Below are 20,420 nucleotides of genomic sequence, written 5' to 3' on the forward strand. Positions count from 1 at the left end.
CTGGTTTTGCAGAGGGACTTTTTTGTGAGCCCTCCTTTGCCCTTTTCAACAAGAGACTCCAGGCTTCACCGTGGGGTTTACCTGCCCTGTGTGACCTCTCTGCTGGTTCAGTGTGGGGACCTGAATAATTTTCACCGCTGCATCTGTTGTGGGGGACTGCCATGGGATTGGGGGAGGGCTGTACATGGCTGACAGGAGCCCTGGACATCTGCCTGGTGCTCCATGCATTGCTCAGGCTGTCTGGCTTGGCTGGGGCCGGAGGAAGGCGGGAGCTGGCACCCGTGGCCATCAGCAGCCATAATTCACACTGGAGAGCGGCAGCTGCCAGCACGCTGGATGCCCACTGGGTGTCAAGGCAGGACCGCAGGAAGCCGTTGTGTTGCTGGGAAAAGCTGGAAAGGCTGCAAACAGAGGAAGTTGCAGCTGCCTTTTAAGATGAAGTCACTCTGCTTCTGTTTTTGTTCTTTCCCCCTCCTCCCCCAGCGATCAAGTGAGGGAGCATGGCCGAGCGCCAAGCATGCAGCTCTCACGCCCCCTTCCCCTGCCCTCCCCAGCTGGCTGCAGAGGGACAGTGCTGCTGCAGCAGGGAAGGGAGGACCTTGGTCAATGGGGGCAGAGGAGATGGTGGCCTGGTGTCTGCAGAGGACCTTGTTCTGGGAAAATGGCATCCAAGAAGATGACAAGGCCTGACTGCTCAAGACATAGATGCTGGGCACATTCCTGTGGCCACAAACTGACACACGCAACCCCCTTGCTCCTAAAAGGTGTTTGAAAATTCTTCCCAAGTCTTTGCCAGCTTTACTTGGGGGGAGTTTCCTGGTGGCATTCACTATGAGATGGAGACTGTGTCTGTGCCAAGACAGAATCTGGCTGCTGGGAGAGCCTGACTATGCAGGGCTGGAGGGGTTTTGGGGTTCCCCGTCCAGATGGGGGGCCCCATTTCTAGCTTCTGCAAAAAGTGTCACTGGAAGTGGACCAGAACCGCGTTTCAAAGGCATTGGATCCTTCTCATGGCCTGGCTGAGCATGCTGCTGCTGTGTTAGCTGGTGTGAGCCTGGATCAGGAAAGGGAGGTGGAAGCATGGCTGCTGGAGCAGAGCCCGGGCTTCCTTCCGTTGGTATGAGCTGCCACAGGAGAAGATCCAGATGTCTGTCCTGTGTCAGTGGACCAAAACAGCTGGAAAGTACTTTTTAGGCTCTTGTAACTGCATTGGTGTTTCAAAACAAAACCTGGACAGTTTGAGACAACTTCCTGATGGTGCTACTGGGCAGAGGGTCGGGCACAGCTGGAAGCTGTCAGTGTTAGGCTGTCTGCATGATGGGACAAGGTTGATGGGATCACAGTCCCTCAGCAAACTAGATAAGGGAAATGAAATCTCCAAGAAGAGCCTTTGTGATACTTCCTGGGGCAAGGAAGTCTTCATGCCTTAGGTGGTGGTCAGCAACACATGGACATGTAAAGATGTGTGTTGCTCTGCAGCAGGGGCAAGTGACTGCCACGTGGCCAAACTGCCCAAGCCTGCAATTAAACCAGGCTTTTAAATGTGGTAGTTAGTGCTTCCTACAAAGCTAAAATAGCTGCTGCTTGTCTCATGCTGGAAGTTGCTGTATCCCCATGCCCAGAGCCTGATGCACCTTGAAGGTGCATCTGGGGAGCTCATGGAGATGGAAATACTTTGGGGGAGGATAGGAATGGTGTTGGGTGCTCTGCAGCGCCCAGGGGATGGTTGGCTGAAAACAGCATGATGGCTTGCTTTGAGCTAAGGCACCAAGGCTGCCTTGGAATCCCATTCTCCAGCAGCTTGTTTTGCATAGCTTTTAAGTCCAGCGTGGCTCTTACTGGCCCTTCTCTCCAGCCTGGAGTGAGGAGATTGCTTCCCTTTGCTGCTTCCACTTCATGCTTGGGTGGGTGCGCTGCAGGGGAACCCCAGGCACACTGCCCCAGCCCTTGTCACAGTGATCTCCAGCTTGTTGGACTGGATGCCTCTGCCTAGACCTTGGCCTCATGGCTTCCCTGGGAGATCTTGGAAACTGCAGTAAGCAGAAGGAAGCCAAAAGCACTGAAATGAGAGCAGTGAAGGACAAGAAAGTGACAGCTTGTGGGACCAATAGCAGAGAGGAGCTATTTAGCTCCTGGCCACTGGCTTGAGCTAGTTGAGCAACACAGCTGCCAGCCTGTATGGGAGCTGCCCTTATGACTTGGACCACAGTGAGAGAACCTGGATATTTCCACCCTTGGCAAGGCCATTTTGCTGGGCTTGCCTAAAGGCCTAGATCCTGGCCTGGACCTTAACCTTGTCTGAAAATGGGGTCAGGAAAGCAGCTGGACCAGGCAGGAGGCCAGGAGAAAGATGACAGCTTAGGCATTGGCAGAGAAAAGGTGACTGCTGAGGAGAGAGAAGGCAGAAGCCCTTGAAGAAAGGGGAGAAGCGAAAAAATGCGTTGATAAAGGACATGGAGTGAAAAACATTTCTGTGGGTTGAATGTAGTGGGAAAGTAACTCAGTCCCCATGCTGAAGAGTGCTTTCTGAAATGGGGGGATGTGCTGTGGGATGGGTCTTTTGCCCCACCACTGAGGTTGAGCAAAGACTCCCAGTATTCAGAGGTGAGAGCCTGGCACAGCCCCCATCATTGCTCAATTTGCCCTAAAAGCTGTTCTCACTGTCACAGGCGAGCAGCGGGGGCGGTGCCAGGGCCGTGCTCATCCTCCGGAGGAGAATCTGGGGTAGTGGGTTAGATGGAAGTGATTGCATCTGACATCTGCCCTGCCGCAGATGCCGGCGCTGGGAGCGGCGTGGCAGGCCCAGGGGATCTCATGAACGCAATGCCATTACTGCTGCTCCTGCTCCCTCTGCCTGGGGATTAGGGAGAGCCAGGCTGAGCTGCCAGCCCAGCTCTGGAGCTGCAGCAGCGCTCAGCTGCTGCCATAACCCCTGCAAAGGGGGGTAGCCTATGACAGTCTGGTGCCACTCTATCCCAGAGGATTGGTGAGAGGTTTTTAGCCCATTTTCCCATGTTCATCAGACCTCTCTCCTTTCATGGTGGTGCCTGGGTTTTGTGCTGAGTAAAGGAGCTGCTTCTCCACCAGCAACCCCCCCTAGAAGGTTTATCTGAGCAGCTGTCGACAGAGGGTAGCCAGTGAGGAGCTTTTCTCAGCTGCAGTCCCTCCTAGTGGGAGCTGAGCCCAGCAGAGCCACAGGGCAGTGGTACACAGTGTGGCTGGGGGCTGCCTGGCTTCGGGTCAGCCTGAAGAAGGTGCTCTGGGGTCCACTCAGGTGGGTTTTGGCTTGAGCCACCCAGGCTCTTCCCAGGTACTGCATCATGAGCAGTAATGGAAAAGGGGTTTTCACAAGTGATTTTGGCACAAACCAGATTGGAAATTGCTTGTAGAAGCAAGATTCTACTGTGCTGTTTGAAGTCCAGCATCAGCAGACAGCAGTGCTGTGACAACCCATGGCACCCTGCATCCTGCCCACTTATCTCACTGCAGCATGGAGCTGGTGGGATGTGACAGCATCAAGGCCACCTCCAAAGTGCCCAGCTTCAGGCACCAATTCTCTGTGCTGTCCTTTTGGCCTCTTGCTTCTGAAAACTTGCATTACCCTCATGTTTCTTTTTCCCCATCCTGTGCAGGCAATGTGTATATTTGGTGTGGAGGTGTTACTGGGTCAATGTTTCATTCTCCTCTTCCATCTGAAGCCATGTACTGGGAGCATGGCAGGCTGTGCAGCTGCCACGGGAGATGGTTCTGTAGGAAAAACAAATACAGTGTTCATTCAGGCTGGCTTAAGTGAACTGGGATGCTGCTCCCTTGGACAGCTCTCCCAAATTCCTCGTGCTCTGGGTCCCTCCTTCCCCTCAGTTCCGTGTGTCTGAGCATTTCGCCCTCGGCTGTTGTTTTCAACATCAAAGTGAAATGCAATTTGCGGGCCCCAGCATCTGTTACGTGAGGAAGATCAAGCAGTCAGATCCCCACAGGGCTCTGAGGGGCTGCAGCCTCCTCGTCTCGCCCTTACAACGTGTGTCCTGGGGAAGATCAAATCCTATTAAGCCACAGCTCGACTTGCAAATTATACCGTGAGAAATCTGCCCCTTAGGATTTCTTATCAAACAAGATGCATGGCAGCTCTGTGCAGGCTGGAAAATCAGCAAGAGCCTGGTCCAGCCTTGAATAATTCAGTACTTTAGGTACCATGGGTGACATGGCTCTTGAGTGCAGCCTCCCTTTGGTGGTCTTCTCCAACCATCTTGGTTCTAACCATTATCGCTCCTTAAATGACTCTCCTGTGACAGATGCTTCTCATATTCTTGCTGTCAAGGAGGTGGGAAACCATCAGGTAGATTTCAGAATCACAATCAGCACATAAAAATGCTGTATCGTGACAATTTCTGTGTTGGGGTCACCTGTCCCAATGGAGGTCCCAGCTATTAAGAAGAAAATCTGGGAGACCAAGAGCTAAGAGTCTGCAGCTGCTGTCAATTTCTAACAGAGACAGTGTCCTGGTGAACTAAGAGAGTTACTTCCTTTTGTCTCTTGTTTATGATGAAGGGTTATCCTGATCTTTTGGGATGGCTTTTGGGAAGCAAGATGAAGGTCTCAAGGCAGGTTTGTAGCAGAGAGCTGCATTCCAAACTCACTGCCAGACAGGGCACCAGCTGCAGTTCTCAGCACAAATCCACTGGGATCAGCAGAACCTGGATGCCTTCATCGGGTTGGAGTTTGAGTACACATGGGTTAGTGTTCTCTGAAGGCGTTTGAGCTGGCCAACCTTGAGGTGGATTCTGAGTGTATTTTATGGATCTCTAATCTTTGAACCCCAAATCTGGCAACTGCACTATGGACCAGTTTCTCACACAGCCATGCTACTGTTTTCATTTAGAGTGGTGCCTTCCCATGTGTAGGTTCCAGCTGCTTTGGGAAAAGTGGTAACACTCAAAGCACTGAAGATTTCTGTTGCTTCCAAAGCATTATAAGAAAGGAGAGTGACTGTTTACATAGGTAGATAGGACAAGGGGGAATGGTTTTGAACTAGGAGAGATTTAGGTTAGATGTTAGGAAGAACTCTTTACTCACAGGATGGTGAGGCACTGGCATAGGTTTCACAGAGAAGTTGTGGATGGCCCATTTCTGGAAATGTTCAAGGCTTGGCTGGACTAGCAACCTGATCTAGTGAGTTGCATCTAGTGAGGGTTTGAGCTGAGGTGTTTGATGCAGCCTCTGGAGTGTTGTAGATTTCCCCACCATGGGAGGAATGAGTTGGATATAACACTGAACCAGCCTCTTTTGTTTCCACGCAGCTGTGAGAGGATACAGGTGACCCTGAACCTGGATGGGATAGTTCAGGTGCTGGACTACCACCTTAGTGATACATCCATTGGGATGATGACCAGAATTGCAGTCCTGAAATGGCTTTACCACTTGTACATCAAGACTCCTCGTAAGGTAAGTTGGGGACTCAGCATTCAACTGAGTGTGTCAGCTCCCAGCCTGTTTCATTGCCTTGATAGCAGTGCAAATTGCAATTGTCTTGGTAGTTTTGCAAATGTGCGTCCACCTGCCTTTTCTGAAAAGGCTTTGGCTGCCAGGTACCCCATAGCTTGAGGAAGAAGAGCTCTCCAGCTCAGATGGAAAGTGCTGGTGAAGCTCTTGGCAGCCTCCCTCAGGGCAAGTGTCCTGTGGCTGGGCATGACCAGGGCTGTAGGATTGATGCCACCCATCCTTCTGCTTCCAGATGTTCCGACACACTGACAGCCTGTTCCCCATCTTGCTGCGGACCCTCTCAGATGAGTCGGATGAGGTAGGTGCTGCAAAAATCCTGGAAGCTTATTGTCTCCACATCTAGCTGGGCTTTGCATTTTTTGTTGGGACTGAGATATTTTGTGAGGCTTGGCCAGTGTTGGCACTGAGGGGTTTTACCCTGTTGGCCAAACTGAAGAAGACCCAATGCAGAGCCTGCAGGTACTTGCCCAGCTGAAAATCCTGCTCTCTTGGGGGTTCTCTGGTGTATAAACATTGTTCTCTATCTCTGAGAGTTGATTATTCAAAGCAGCTCCTAGGAATCCTTTTTGCCTGCCTGGGAAGGCAGATGTGGCATCACCCATGGGACTGGGGTCATGGTAAGAACTTTGTTGGGTGGGAGTTCAGGTTCTTTGCAACAACCGCTGTAAAGATGCAAGGGAGATTGTGTCCAAGCTGGCACTGCCAAATGCATATTCATGAAGCATTTAAGCAGCACCCACTGCTTGGACAGCAACAGCAGCATTGCCTGGCAGGGCTGCAGTAGATGCCCAGTGGCATCAGGTTGGCCGGGAACCACTCAGCTTGGAAGTGAGCAAGGATAATCAGGCAGCAACCTGAGCCAGCTTGCTCTTGCTCTGCTGTTAAGCTCTTCATCTCCCACCTCCCAAGGTGCTGCACCATTTTCCTGCTTTTCTGTCTTGCTTCTTCGTCCTTCTTCTCTGGTTCCTGTCATCTCAATTTTGGTGGTGGTGTTGTTGTCTTATCCCCCTCTAAGTTGTTCCCTGGAGCATTTCAGTGCTAGGGTGGGAGGCCAGCAGCATGGCCCACAGCTGGCCCAGGCACTGGTAGAGCCTCCACCATCAGCTGGATCTTCTTGCCTAGAACTACAAATGATTCTAGTTGGTTTCTCATCCCAGACCTTCCTCATGGAATAAAAATCACACGCTGTTCTGTGCATTACATGCTCAGAGCACCAAACCCCAATCCTGCAATAAATCCCATGTGTGAGGGGGTCGTTAAGAGAGGAGGGAAGGGAATGAGCAAGCAAGGGAATGACTTGCAAAGGCAAGCAACTGCCTGGCCATTTTCCATCCCCTGCTGCTTACAATGCAGACCTTTCCAAAAGAGTCCCCAAGCACACATCTGCCTTTGCAACGCTCTAGAAAGCCTGCATCTTGCAGATAGTCTCTCCAGTTTGGCAGGAGATCTCTGTGAGTCATGTTGCAATTACACTGCTTATTAATATTTGAAAAAAACAGTGAAGAAAGGACCCTGGTGGTGCATTTCCTCCATGTGACATAACTGGGAATGGCTCAAAAGTAATTTTAAGCTGATTTATTTAATCCTGGCTTCTATTTATTTAAATGTTTGGAGGTGGCTTTTTTTTTTTTTTTGCAAGGAAATCCATAGACGAGTCAATCCATTAAACACCACCACTCAGCTGGCTGTCAACCAGATTTGCTGCTTTCTGCAGAGGAAATAGAAATTACTGAAATAGTAGGGAGGTTTCGAGGTGGACGTTTTTGGGAGTGATGAGGGCACTCTGAGCTAACTGACCTGCTGTGTCAGTGCCTGTTAGGAAAGGGGATGTGGGGTGCTTGCTTAGCCAGTGCAGTATTTGTGTGCACAGTCATATTGTCCCACGTCACCTGCAGGCTGTGACTCCTCCCCCACAATATGGATAACAGCCTGGGCATTACCTGGTCAGCATGGGGGCCTATGTGAGCTAAGCATCAGCTCTGATGAGGAAGCATCTCTCTCCTCTTTCCAGATAGAGCTGTGCACATTGTGTGGTGTAGCATGAGGTGTACACACATCTTCAGAGGGTTTTTGTGCTTTGTCCTGTGATGCTGCCCTCCCCAAGGGAACCTGCTCAGCAGCATGTCAGTATCATCTTTATTCCCAACAAGGTTAAACATCCTTCTGTAGTGCCTAGAGTTCTCCTGGCCCCTGTACACAGTTTGAAGGCTACCTGTCATTCTGCTGATGTGCCCTGGAGCAGTTGTTTGTCACCAGCTCATCACCAAAGGACAATCTGGCTTCAGAGGGTCAGTGCTAGTCTGTGCATCAGACTGAAAGACTGTATTCAGGCACCTTATTTTTAAGGTCTTGTCTTGCAGAGCTGCTCTCAGTCTCTCTCTGCATTGTCATAAATAATCAAGCTCAAAGCAAAGGGACACTCATGCTGGATGGAGCCAGATGCGTGCCCCTTAAGTCCTCACCCCTGCTTTTGTCATTCAAGTAGCACAGGGTGTTGCACCACCTCCACTGTGCTGAACAGGGGCCAGTAACTCATGATGCATCTGCAGTGTCCTGAGTCATCTCTGCCATCTCTCCTATTCCCCTTCCTACCCAATTCTCCTGTGCCAGTAAAGAAATGGTCAAGAGACCTAGTTAAGATTCACAAAGGCAGCACAGAGAAGTTGGAGCAAAGCTGAAGCAGGCAGTTCCCTTTGATATGTAGACAAGTCGGGATCCAGGATTCCTCTCTGTCAGATGCTGTGCTGCTGCACTGCGTCACCTCATGCTGCTTCCTGTGCTTTCCTCACAGGGAGATGTTCTGTCCTGCGTTTGAGACCTGGTTTTGAAGGCAATCTGTAAAAGCCCTGCTTAAAATTTGATGTGCTTGAAAACTTCCTTACAAGACGTAACTGGATCCTGCTGGGAGGGGGTTTTTCTGCACTGTCTGCTCAGTTCATCCTTAGGAGCCTTGCTGCCCTGGTTGAAAAACTGATGTTAGGAAAGAGGAAAAGTTAGAAAATGCTGTTTGGGAGCAGTGAGTGGGACCTTTCCACCTGCAGGCTAAAGGCACCACTGCTGAAAAGAGGACATGTTCTTCAAATTGTCTCCTTCTGCAAGTTTGTGGTGCAAAGGCAGCTTTGGATGTAGTCTCTCAGTTCCCTGGATTCTGAATGGGTCCAGGCACTGAGCTGAAGTGAGCACAACAGGAGCCGAGGCATCTGTGAGAAAAATGTGAAGCAGTGACACTGCTCAGTTTCTTTCTTTGCTTTGTTTTCCTTTTTCCGGCTCCAAAATGGAATGGTTTCTTTATGGCTGAACATGTTCCTGTTTGCTTATCTGCTCCCCTCAATCTTGTTGGGGGTTGAAAGTTGTGCTGGGACTTTTGTCTGAGTCATGCAGGAATGACGCATGAGGTGGAGCTGGTGTCTGATGTGAAGCAGGATAGCCTCTGGCTTCCTCAACTCTGCTAACGTGAAAACCTGCCCAGTGGCTGGGCAAGGCTTTGAGGACAGAAGCACTTCCTTCACAAGTCTCCTCAAGAGTTGGTGACCTTCTCTAGAGAGTGAACTAAGCCTTGGCTGCCACTGAGTTTGGAAGGCAGGTTTAGGTGAGTTAATAAGAAGAAATTCTTCCATGTGAGGGTGGAGAGACACTGGCACAAGTTGCCCAGAGAATCTGTGGCTGCCCCATCTGTTAAAGTGTTCAGGTTGGATGGGGCTCTGAGCAACCTTATCTAGCAGAAGTTGCTACATGGCCCTCAGGCCAGCTTCCCACAAGAAGCTGAAATGTTCTACCCTCTCTTGGGCTTCCAGTATTAAACTAGAAGAGAAGAAAACCCTGGGAGGGTGGTATACTGATAGTCATCTCTTTCCTTTGCATGTCCTGCTGCCGTGTCTCGCTGCAGCACTGCAGGGTTTCAAAGCCAGGTCTCTGCCCTGCTCTGAGCTCTGCTGTCACACTGAGTCTTGGCGAACTTCTCCTGTCGCACCCGATCCCAGTACAACGACGCTGAACAAAGGCTTGTGCCAAAGCAAATAGCTGTCTTAGTGTGGCTTGGTTTGGAGCTTTGCTCTGTTGGGTTTGGAGCCATTGTCCTCCAGCTCCTGGCCTTCCATCTGCCACAGCTGAAATATTGTGACCTGATGCAAAGCAGAGGTGTAAGCTAGACTGCAAAGGGGAGAACTGCAATATATGTATGCCTGACTTTATTTAAACTTTTTTTGGTGGTAAAGCTTCTCTGGAGGTAGACTCAAAGCTATGAGGTACTGAAGCAAGGAGGGAACTTGTTTTCAAGAGAGACCCTGAGGGTGAGCTTGGGACTGAAATGGGGTATAAAGAAATGTGTATAATTCCAGTCAGATAGTGGAAAATGCAGTTAGCCTAGTTTGCCATGAGTGGAAGCTGCTTGTAAGCAGAAGTGGGGTGATGCTTTCTCAGTGGACTCAAGACCACCTGGTTTAACAATAATCTATGTGCTGCATCCTGCAGAAATAGGAAGTTTCTTTGTAGGGAGTATGATCCATAGGGAGCTTCTTGGCTTAGCCCCAGTTTCAGACCACAGTTTCCTAACTTACAAATACATATGTATATGCAGTTTATGTGTACAGTGAGCAACTGGGTTAAACTGGCAATCTGGGCTTGAGGTGGTGCTGGTAGCATTCCTGGGTGAAGTTATGGAGCAGACTAAAACCAAAGAAAACTGGACCTGTGTTGCATCCTTCCCTGCCCTTCAATGCATGAAGCAATAGCACTTGTGGCACTTGGACAGGGTTTGGTTGTGAGCATGGCGGTGGGATCACTGATCTTAGAGATTTATTTTTCTTCAACCTTAAGGATTCCATGACTCGATGATCTTTGTGGGTCTCTTCCAACTCAGCATATTCTGGGATTCTATGATTCTGTGAAATACCTCCTTGGCATCCTGCCCTGACTGGCATCAGGTGGCACGTTAAGCTCCCCGTGCACTAATTAAACACATTTAAGGGGTGCTCTGAGCTGTGACAGTGTTGGGCACTGCAGGCCTGGCCTTCACACGCCCAGCAGCAGGGACAGTGGGGGATTTACAAAAGCAGGAGGGTGGGCAGGGAGTTTTCAGGTTCCAGCTTGTTTTGGGATGGCTGTAGCTCTATTACCAAGTGCCTTCCCCCACTGCCAGCTGTATTTGCTGGTGCTGTGAGCATGTGTCAGCGTGACCTGGCAGGATTTGCCCTGAGGAGGAGAGGAGAAGCCCCTGGGCCTTCTGCCTTCCCTCTGCTCCCCATCCTCTCCTGGGAAGGCAAAAAAAGTAGATCTTGGCAAGATCAGAGGATAAAAGTTGCTGTGTCGGGGACCTAAAAAGAGGTTTGGTTAAATTGGTGTGGGAAGATTAATGATGGGCTTTCTTTTCTTTTTCTGTCTATAAAGCTGGTGGAGGCAGGGGGGACGCAAGTTTGCTTTTCACACTGTGTGTGTCTGGGGCTCGGCCAGCCTTGCTCCTAGCCACTCCTGGCTCCAGGACTGCCTACCCATGCTCACCTCCTTCCCTGGCTACGGCTAAAAGCGTTGGAAGAAGGAAAAATATAAAACAAATGGGGCTGCATTTATGCTGTGGAGAAAGAGGAAGCACCCAGCAGCATCCTTGGCTTTTCCTTGTTCCCACTGGCTCTCTCCACCACCTGCGTTGCCCATCCTGGAAATGCCATGGGGGTTTCCACAGCCTCCCAGATTTTTGGGCCTCTTTGAAGTGCTTTGCAGCCCTTAATGTTCTTGTTTTCTATCTTGGTAGTATCTTGCTTCAGCTGAATTCCCATCTTCTCCTTGGCAAGAATAACCTGATCTTGAGTGCCCCATTTCATTGCCCAGGGAATATTAGATGTCCACTAGGACATCCAAGGCCATCCAGGAGCATCTCCCTGCTGCACACAGGCATTTTAATTTATTCCTTTTTTTCACAGCTTATCTGTAAATACCGGCAAGGACAACACCTAGAGGAGCCAGTCTATACCCTTGCCGCTGCATTTGTCCCAGGAGCTGCTGCTGCAGCCTGCTCTGGTGTCGTAGTAGTCATCATGTGCTGTGGGATGTTAAGTCTCACTCCCAGGGGTCTGCAGCACATTTGGGGTCCCCTCCCCTTCCTCTGCCTTGGGCTGGGGCCAGCTCAGTGTTCTGACAAGAGGCAAATGCTCCCCCCTTCCAGGAGTGCCGAGGCACCACTTTGCATGCACAGGGAGGTGCATCCCATCCAGCACACACCATCCAGGGGCTGCTTCCCCCCGTGCCACTGCCAGCAGAGCTGGTCTCGACTCCATTCAACCAGAACAAGCAGCAAATTAACCTGACCTAGATCTGGAGAAGCTGACAGTTGTGTGTGCCCTCAAAATCTGTGCTCTGGAGGCAATGCAGGGAGAAATCTTGCCTATTCTCAGAGAGGAGAAATAGCTGCTTATTTATAACTGTCTGGAAACCTGCTTCTCATTCCCTGGCCACCCAGAGCTTGTTCTCTTCCATGCTCCTCCTCATCCCTGTGCTGGGAATGGCTTGAGACATTGGGCAGGTCTCCCCATCCATCATGACGCTGCTTCTCCTGCTCCTTCCTATTTACACTAACCAGTACACATTTGCCCACAGCAGGCACACTGTCCTATGTCTCATCGCCACCAGGAAGCCTTCCCAGAAATCCCCTCGGGATCAGCCAGACGCCCTTGGGGGTTGATCCTCGAGGCTGGCTGTCAGGATCACACCTTTGCCTGGCAGCTGGGGTGGGCTCTGCCCCTCGTGCTCCAGTGCTGTCGCTCCGAGGGCCGCTGGGTTCCTGACGGATGGGACCAGCTCGCTCCTGGCGCAGCCGGCCGTTGCCATGGCAATGGCAGGATATTGCTTTCTTACAGCCTCCTGGCTCGCACAAAGCCAGCCGCCAGCTCCAGCTCTGCTCAGCACAGGGATGTGCAGTGCATACCAAGCACTCCTGCCTTTCCTCTGTCCCCAGCTGGGAACCCTCTCCAGAGCATGCGGGAAGAATCAGCGGGAGCTGGAGCTTCCTGCCTCTTTCCCACGGCTGGAAAACCCCAGGTCTTTGCTGCCTGCTCTTCCTCACAATGCTCATGTACAGATCCCTCCTGCTTGTTATTTCCTCCGTGTTTTTCAGTGGCAAAATTCAGCCTATGCTGCTTTTTCCACCTCCTGCCTGTAACCTACCATAGGGGGGATATTCCTTAACCTCTCCAAAGCTTGCGAGATCCATGCATGCCCTCCAGTGGTGCTGGTCACTGCTGCCATGGCTACCCTGGCCAGAGCATCCTGAGCCCAAGCAGGATGTCAGAAATGGGGGGGCTCATGGCACAGCTCTGAGAGGCTGGATGAAGGATCTGACCTCAAGGCATGAATCTGAAAGCTTTGGGATGCTACAGGATTGTTTCTTGCCTAGCCTGGGGGCTTGGTCATGTTTCCTCAAGCTGTCAGAGTTGCTGGTGAAAACTAAGCTGGATGATGTGGCTGAGTGGGGGCACCAGAGCAGCAGTGAGTGCAGGAGGAAGGCAGTCATGAGTGGCCAGGTCATGCTGTACATCAGCCACACAGTGCCTCAGCTCCTGGTTGTGTTGGGTTTGGCAAAATGCACCACATGAATGAGAGTGCTGGCTCTTGCCTGACTGCCAGGCCTCATAGCCAAGCCCTGAGTCCCTTTGCCAGTTTCAGCCAACATGACTTGGAAACCTTTATGCATGTTATTTCTCCATTGTGAGAGCCTGAAAACCAAGCTGGTGCCTGTTCAAAGGCTGAAAGTTCAGCTCAGTCACATGATTGGCCAAGTAGAGAGCCTACATTGGGCTTCAGGAGCTCTGCTCAGGGACATCCTCCACTTGAAACAAAACACAGCCAGCATCACTCTGTCTGAGCCACAGATGCTTGAAATCCAGGCAGGGAGGGAGGACCAAGGTCTTCCCTCTGCCAGGGACCACAGACTCCTCTCCCTGGAAGAGGATGAAGGCTGGTGATGGCAGGGTCCTCCCACGCTGGCAGTGAGCTCCCAGCCTTGACAGCATCACAGAGGTGCTGTATTCTTCAGGGACAGCAGTACAAGTTGTTGTCTTTTTTTTTTTCCTGCCTTTGGGAGCTGTGAGTTGAGACTTAATCATGTTTCTAGGCACAGGGTCTTCCCAAGCGTGCTGGAGCCTTGTGGTGCTTGTGGCAGGCTGCTTCCTCACCACTGCCTCTACACCATACACAGCCTAGACACCACACTGCCTGCTCTGAGGCTGCTGGGGGCTTGAAAATCAGCCCTAATTTCAAAAAAAAAGCCCCAAAAATGCACTCAGCTTAAGATATCTGTGCAAATGGAAAACCGAGGAGCTCCTCTTTCTGATTTTCAGGGGCTGTATTTTCCAGCATGATAAAAAAAAAAACCAACCATAATTGGCTTTTTGTTTTTCCAGGGGAAAGGATTTTCTATTTCTATGTTATCTCCGAAACTAAAACTCCTATATAACTGCAGCTCTTCAGAAAGATACATTGTGAGAGCACAGGGAAAGCCTGGGGATACTGTGCTGGTGGGCAGAGGGTGGTTTGGGATGTGCTGTGCCAGATGTTGAGGAGTAAAGACGTGGCAGTTGACCCTTTTTGGCAGCCTTTTTGCTCTGCACAGCCCCGCTTCACTCAGAGCATCAGGGACAGCTCATGAAACATCTCGACCCAAGGACATTTGAATGAAGGGGGACCCAAAATAGCCTGAGACTTGAGAAGGGTTGGGGATGGAAAAAAAAACCCACCCAGTAATAACTTCTGCAGAAGTGCTATATATAGACTGATTTGGTGACTTCTGGAAAGAAAGAGCTATGAAATCTGAATGGCAGCTCTGGCTTAACATCCTGAGCTGAGCCTTCCCTGGGATGCTGCCTTGCAGAGGGGAGCTGGCTGGTATGTGCTCCCAGAACATCCCTGTGCTCTTGCTGGGATTGTCTCAAATCTGAGGTTATGAAGGGAACACAATTCCCAGACTTCCACAAAGTGGAACACGGGAAAGCAAGCCCTATTCCTGGTTGTGTAAATTTGGTTTAATTTCATATGCTTCCTCGGGACTCTCAGAGCAGAAACTGGGGTTTTTTCTCTTTTGTCTTTCCTTCCCCATCCTCTCTGCAAACATTTGAAATTTCCACTTGGAATTTTGTAGGTAGCCCTCTTTTACTATACTTTTCTCAGTGTGCTGGAATTTGGTGTTTGCTTCCGACCTCACCTTCTCTGTATGTGGATTTGGAAAGGAAAGCTCACCCTGCACCATCCCTCTCTCCACAGGTTATACTGAAGGACCTGGAATTGCTGGCTGAGATCGCTTCTTCCCCAGCAGGACAGACAGAGGAGGGTCATGGTCCCTCCGATGGCTCCGATGTGCGACCTGGCCCAGTGGAGCTTCATGTCCCAGCCAGGGCTGGCCAGCTGAGCTCCACCAGTGAGTGCCCCTGTGCCACAGCTCCATGCCTCCCTGCTCCTGGGCTCTCTCCATGTTCCATGGCACCAGTCAGGTTTGCTCAGGCAAAAGGAGAAGCTTATTTTACAGTAATAAATCAATGTCATCATCCCCACCCAGCATAGTTTGGGAATCGAGTCTGCCATGGCACACACCAGGGCGCTGCTTTTGTTTTTGCTGCTTTTTCCCCTAGTTTGTGTTTTGGGGATTTAGGGCTCAGTTTAGCAGCAGGATGCCCCAGAGGCCAGTGTGGAGAGATGTCGTTGTTGTTCTATTTTTTATGGGATCTTGGTCTCCAGCCTCTTTTCTCCTTCTAAAAGCCCTCAGAGCCGTAGAATCAGTGCAGGATGAGATGCTGGCTGCAATCCCAGATCTCCAAAACATCCATAGATCTGCAAAGGGATCCCTGTGCCAGACTGCCCACATTGGCTATGAACTGCTATGTTGCTCTGAGTGTCTGGCAAAACCTCAGGAGAGAGATGAAGAGGGACGATTCTATTTTCTGGGGACTTGAGAGATCAAAAAAAAAAAAATAACCTTTCATTAATTATCCCAGCCCATGGGGAAATTTTTTTCACCTTGCCTTGTCTGTGGTTCATGCTCTACAGTTGCTTGGCTTCTCCTTCTCCGCCTCTGCTGCTATTTAAGGGCCTCCCTGTTGTACTCCCCAGGCCAGGTCGTCCCAGCCAAAAGCACGTTTCATGTGAGCTTTGGATTGCAACCCGAGCACTGAGCCAAGGCTGCCTCTCCCTGTGCAGGATGCAGCCACAGGGCCTTGCAAAATCACCACCACAGTGAGAGGCTTTGCTTTCCCATCCCCAGGCTTTATTTTCTCTGAACATCCTGGATCACTCACCCCTCCCTGGTCTTATCAATGTCTGCACTAGCAACCAGCTCAGGTCTTTGGCTCTTCAGGGGAGGATTTTTTTTTTTTTTTTTGTATATCTACCTGTTTCCTGCTGGCAGCTTTATCTCTGCTGTGGAGAGGTGAGGGCTGCAGAGCTGGTGACCTCCCTGAGCTTTCTGCAAGTCTCATTCATCCTCCCACTATCAGAAGTGAGACTGCCTGGGTGGAGCAGCTCCTGCAGTGCTGGCCAAGCAGCTGAGGAGCTGCAGTTCAGCTCGCACTGATGGCTGTCTGAGGTTTCCTTCCTTCTGGATGATCTAAAAATAGCAGGCTGGATGGCGTGGATCCTAACGACTGCCGTGGCCCCTGTTAGCTATCTGGAAGAGCAACTTGGCTTCTCTTACTCAAGTGTAACCTTTAAAAAGAGTCTGGCTTTCACCTCCTGGAGTAGATCTGCTGGAGCCACAGCTCCCATTGCCCCAGGGGGGGGGCAACTTGCCTCCACACAGGTCCTAGTGGGCTCTGGCTTCCTCACCTATTTTCCTCTTCCCTATAATGCACCAGAAAATTGTTCCTTAAGAATTTATTTGGAGCTGAGCTTTGCAGGGTCATTGGCTTTTAACCAAAGGCAGATGTTTTTGGGGAGGGGAAAAAGGAGCTGGTTCGTTGGCCTTGGGCGTTTATCATGGCCCCAGTCCCGTCTGGCTTTGACCACCCAAGGCTGAGACCGGATGGGCTGCTGGGGATTTCCCCCAGGGAAATTGAGGGTCAGAGCTGGGCCAGGACCTTCCTGGATTATGCCTGGAAAATCAGAGGCTCCTGAAAAATACTCCTTTTGCCAGAGGATTGCTTGAAGGGAGGACTTTTTGGAGCAGGACAGTGGCCAGTGGACATCCTCATGTCTGAGCATGGTCCCAGGTGATGAGAGCAAGTCAGCCAAAACTCTGCCATTCCCAGGCAAAAAGCATGAGGTGATGACAACAGGTAGAGAGGGTGCACCTCTTTCTGGAGTCACTGGTTTTGTACTGGGATATATGGGATGGTTCCCTAGGGTGCTGTGGTTCAGACTGTGCTGTATTGGCAGTAGGATGGTTGCTGTTGCCCTGTTAGAGTGGGAGCTGCAGGGTCCCAGCACTTCTCCCCAGGGTTAAATCTCTCCATTCCCTTCATCCTCTTCAAGACTGAGTTGCCATTGAAGCCAGCAGTGGGAGGAGAGCTGCTGAACTATCCCAGCCCAAATCCTCTCCTATCCCAGAGGCCCTTCCAAATGTTCAGTTGGTGGCTTTGCAGGTAAACAAACAAGGTCACCCTTTGAAATCCTTGAGCTTGTGGCAGATTTCCTGCTATGCTCTCTGTCCTGGCGCTCCAGGCTTTGCTAGCCAAGCACTAAGGGCAGGAGTGGAGGTGGAAGGGGCCAGTGCCCCCACGGTCTTCCCCACGTTTCCTCTCTCTCCCTTTCTTCCCTCGGGATGTGTTTATGCAGTTGTTTCCCTGCCATTGAGTTTGGTTTCCTTCAGATGCTGGTTGATTAGTCAGGAAAGCCGTGTCCCACTTCCGCAGCCCGTTCCCAGCTCCAGTTTTTATTTAGCCACTTTGTTCTCTGGTTACGTAAGGTCAGCTGCCCTCGACGCCTTCTCCAAGCACAATGAACTGGGGCCAGCCCAGCTCAGCACTGCCTGGGAGACCCAGCATCTCCTCCTGACCTGCTCCGACTGCCCTGGGAGAGGGTGGCTGGTTTTGGCCTCCAGGAGTGTCACCTTCGTACCTCCTGCCCACTTTTCCAGGGATAAGGGCTGCAGGGCTGTGCCCAAGAGCTTCCCAGTTTTTGAGGGGTTGTGCAAATGCCAGTCTGGTCAGTACAACGGGAATCCATGCCTGCTTTGCTTTGGGAGTGTCTTTTCCAATGCTTTAGAAGTTGAGACGAGTAGCAGATGACCTGAGAGTGGTTGTCACCAAGGTCAGCAGGTCAAGGGCGGTGATTCTGTGCCTTTACTCCATTCTGGTGAGACTCCATCTAGGAGACTGCATCCAGATCTGGGGTCCTCAGCACAGGAAGGACATGGACCTGTTGTAGCAAGCCCAGAGGACGTCACAGAGATGGTCAGAGGCTGGAGCACCTCTACTAAGGAGACAGACTTGGAGTTGAGGTTGTTCAGCCTGGATAAGGTTCCAGGGAGACCTTAGAGCCTCTTCCAGTGCCTGAAAGAGCTCCATTAAAACTGGACAGGGACTTTGGACAAGGCATGGAATGACAAGACAAGGAGGAATGGCTTCAAGCTGAAAGAGAGTAATTTTAGATTAGATATTAGGAAGAAATTCTTCATTGTGAGTATGGCAAGGCACTGGAAGAGGTTGCACAGAGATGTGAAGTGCCATCCCTGGAAGTGTTCAAGGCCAGGTTGGATGGGGCTCTGAATAACCTGGTCTAGTGGGAGGTGTCCCTGCCCATGGCAGGGGGGTTGGACTAAATGGCCTTTAAATGTCCCTTCCAACCCAAACCATACCGTGATAGGTGGAAGCCCTCCAGCCTCGTATACAGCTCTGCTCTGCACGAGAGAAAAAAGCTCATTCCAAAAGGATGCCAGACCAGCTGCTGCCTTGCACAGGGTAATTCTTGCACACATCTCTTCCTTCCTTTCTGCACAGCTTTATAAGGTGAAGCAATTACAGCCCTTTGTTTCCTCTCCAGCTTGGTCCGGTCTCTCCTGCCTGGCTTCCTGCTGGAGGTGGTGGGGACAGTGCTGCACCCTCTGAGCACCTCACGTTTTAGGATGTTTACTGGGAGTCTGACTCCATATGTGGAGTCATTAATGTGCCTGAGGTCACTGGTTTCCACTGGCAGACCATAGGTATCCCATAGAGTCAGTGGATTACTCTGGAGGAGACTGCTAGAAGTCCCTGAGAAATTTAGTCTGTTGAGTTCAGTCTTGCTCTGTCTGCCCTGAAGAACATGCAGCATTCCAGAGTGGAGATATTCTGTGTTAGGGGTTTGCTTTTGACTTATCTTAGGGGGGATTTTATTCTCAGTGAGCCAAACCACTCCCTTTTCGTTGTCTGTTGCTTCAATTGTGTCATTATAGGTCTGCAGAGGTGGAAGCGTATGACAAGGTCCCACCCCAGACAGTCCATAAAATGTTAGGGCATCCTCTGCAAACATCAGGTGAGAGTCTGTAGTGTGCAGCAGGTCGATCAAAGGTAGAAAAGAGAAGGTGGCTTCTTGTCAGATGGCTCAGATTTGCTAAACTGCTATTTTCAGTGTTAGAGAAGGATAAAAATGAAACCCTTCCTTACTCATCCTCCCCACAAAAGGCAATGAGGCAGATGACATCACACCACTAACCACTTGCTCTTGAAGAAGCCAGTTTCCAACAGTTTTTGTAGAATCAGGAGTGGGACAGCAGGGAGCAGAGGAGCCAGGCAGGCAGGAGAAAAGAGGGCTGTCCTGAGTGCTCCAAACTCAGCAATCTGGTACCTGATGTTTGGTGCCTGGGGCATCTCTTTTCCTACTGGCATGAAGTGTTGACTGTCAAAACCGTTCTTCTTCCTCTTGGGGAAGAGTGGAATTTGAAAGAAAGGATGATCTGTTTGTTTTCCTGGATGCAGTGTAATAGAGGAGCTGGGATGCCGTGGAAAGCCCCAGGAGAGACCATCCAGATGTAGTGTTAACTCGCCTGGCATGCCTCCAGGTATCCATCCCTCCTGAGATGGTCACAGCATACAGCCAGCCAAAAAGCCTGGGGATTCCCGAGTAACAGCTGGGATTACTGATTTGTAGTGGTGGACAAAGGAGAAGTTGATGGTGTAGATAAATTGCTCATAGCCAAGCCTCCTTTGGAGTTACTTTGCTAAGCTGCCTCAGTTTCCCAAAGATGTGAGGTGAGGAATTTGTGGGGCGAGGTGAGGAATGAGGTGAAAAACAAATTAGCAGAGTGAATATTGGTATAAAAATGGCCCAGCAAACCCCATTGCTGCTCATTCCTTCAGGTTGTGTTCCGTATACTTCACCTTTCCATGCAGGAGCCTCAACCCGCTCTAAGCTCACCATGAAGCTTATCCACTCCTGGTTTGCATCTCTGCTGGGGACTTTGTGCTCCTGAGCAGTGGCTGAGCTATACCCTTGCTGCATTTTTGCTTATTGATTTACCTTAGCAAAGAAAAATGGGGCAGTAGTGAACCGCTACCCTTACTAGGAAAACCATCAGGATTAACATTGCCTGCTGCCTTCCTCCAAGGCAGCCATGAGCACAGACCCTGAATAAGGTGGGGAGAGCAAGGAGCAGCAAAAGCCTTATTTGGCATCAAAATATGTAGCCCAACTCCTCTGGGACCCCCTTTCTGTCGAGATGTTGAAGTCTCAGGAATTACAAACCCATGGCTCTTTAGCCAGGTAGGTCGGAGAGAAACATTCATGTGTGTCCAGGCAAAACCAGGCTGAGCACAGCCCCTGGCTGTGCAATGCAGAAATTTGGTGGGTTTATTTCGTCAGCAGCATCCTGTGCTCTGGAAAGGGGAGAGTGGAGGTTTTCCAGAGCCCAGCTGAGCTGCCGACATGTTCACATCTGTTTCCAGCTACGCCCTGCGCCGCCTTTCTGGGAGGAGGAGGGGAGGATTTGCCTTTTTTACGGCTCTATTTTTATCTTGCTCCGTGAGGCTTCA

At 50.7% G+C, this 20,420-nt stretch overlaps 1 protein-coding gene across 1 annotated transcript in view; it reads left to right on the forward strand.

Moving 5' to 3' along the window:
- VAC14 (VAC14 component of PIKFYVE complex) overlaps window positions 1–20,420 on the forward strand; it is a 58,487-nt gene that overhangs the window by 12,777 nt on the left and 25,290 nt on the right. The window contains exons 11-13 of the mRNA XM_084215010.1: window positions 5,298–5,442; window positions 5,732–5,797; window positions 14,746–14,899. Of these exons, the coding sequence (XP_084071136.1) occupies window positions 5,298–5,442; window positions 5,732–5,797; window positions 14,746–14,899 (365 nt within the window). The remainder of the gene's footprint in view (window positions 1–5,297; window positions 5,443–5,731; window positions 5,798–14,745; window positions 14,900–20,420) is intronic.

Source organism: Fringilla coelebs (genome assembly GCF_963513975.1).
Source record: "Fringilla coelebs genome assembly, chromosome: 14".
Lineage (NCBI taxonomy): Eukaryota > Metazoa > Chordata > Aves > Passeriformes > Fringillidae > Fringilla > Fringilla coelebs.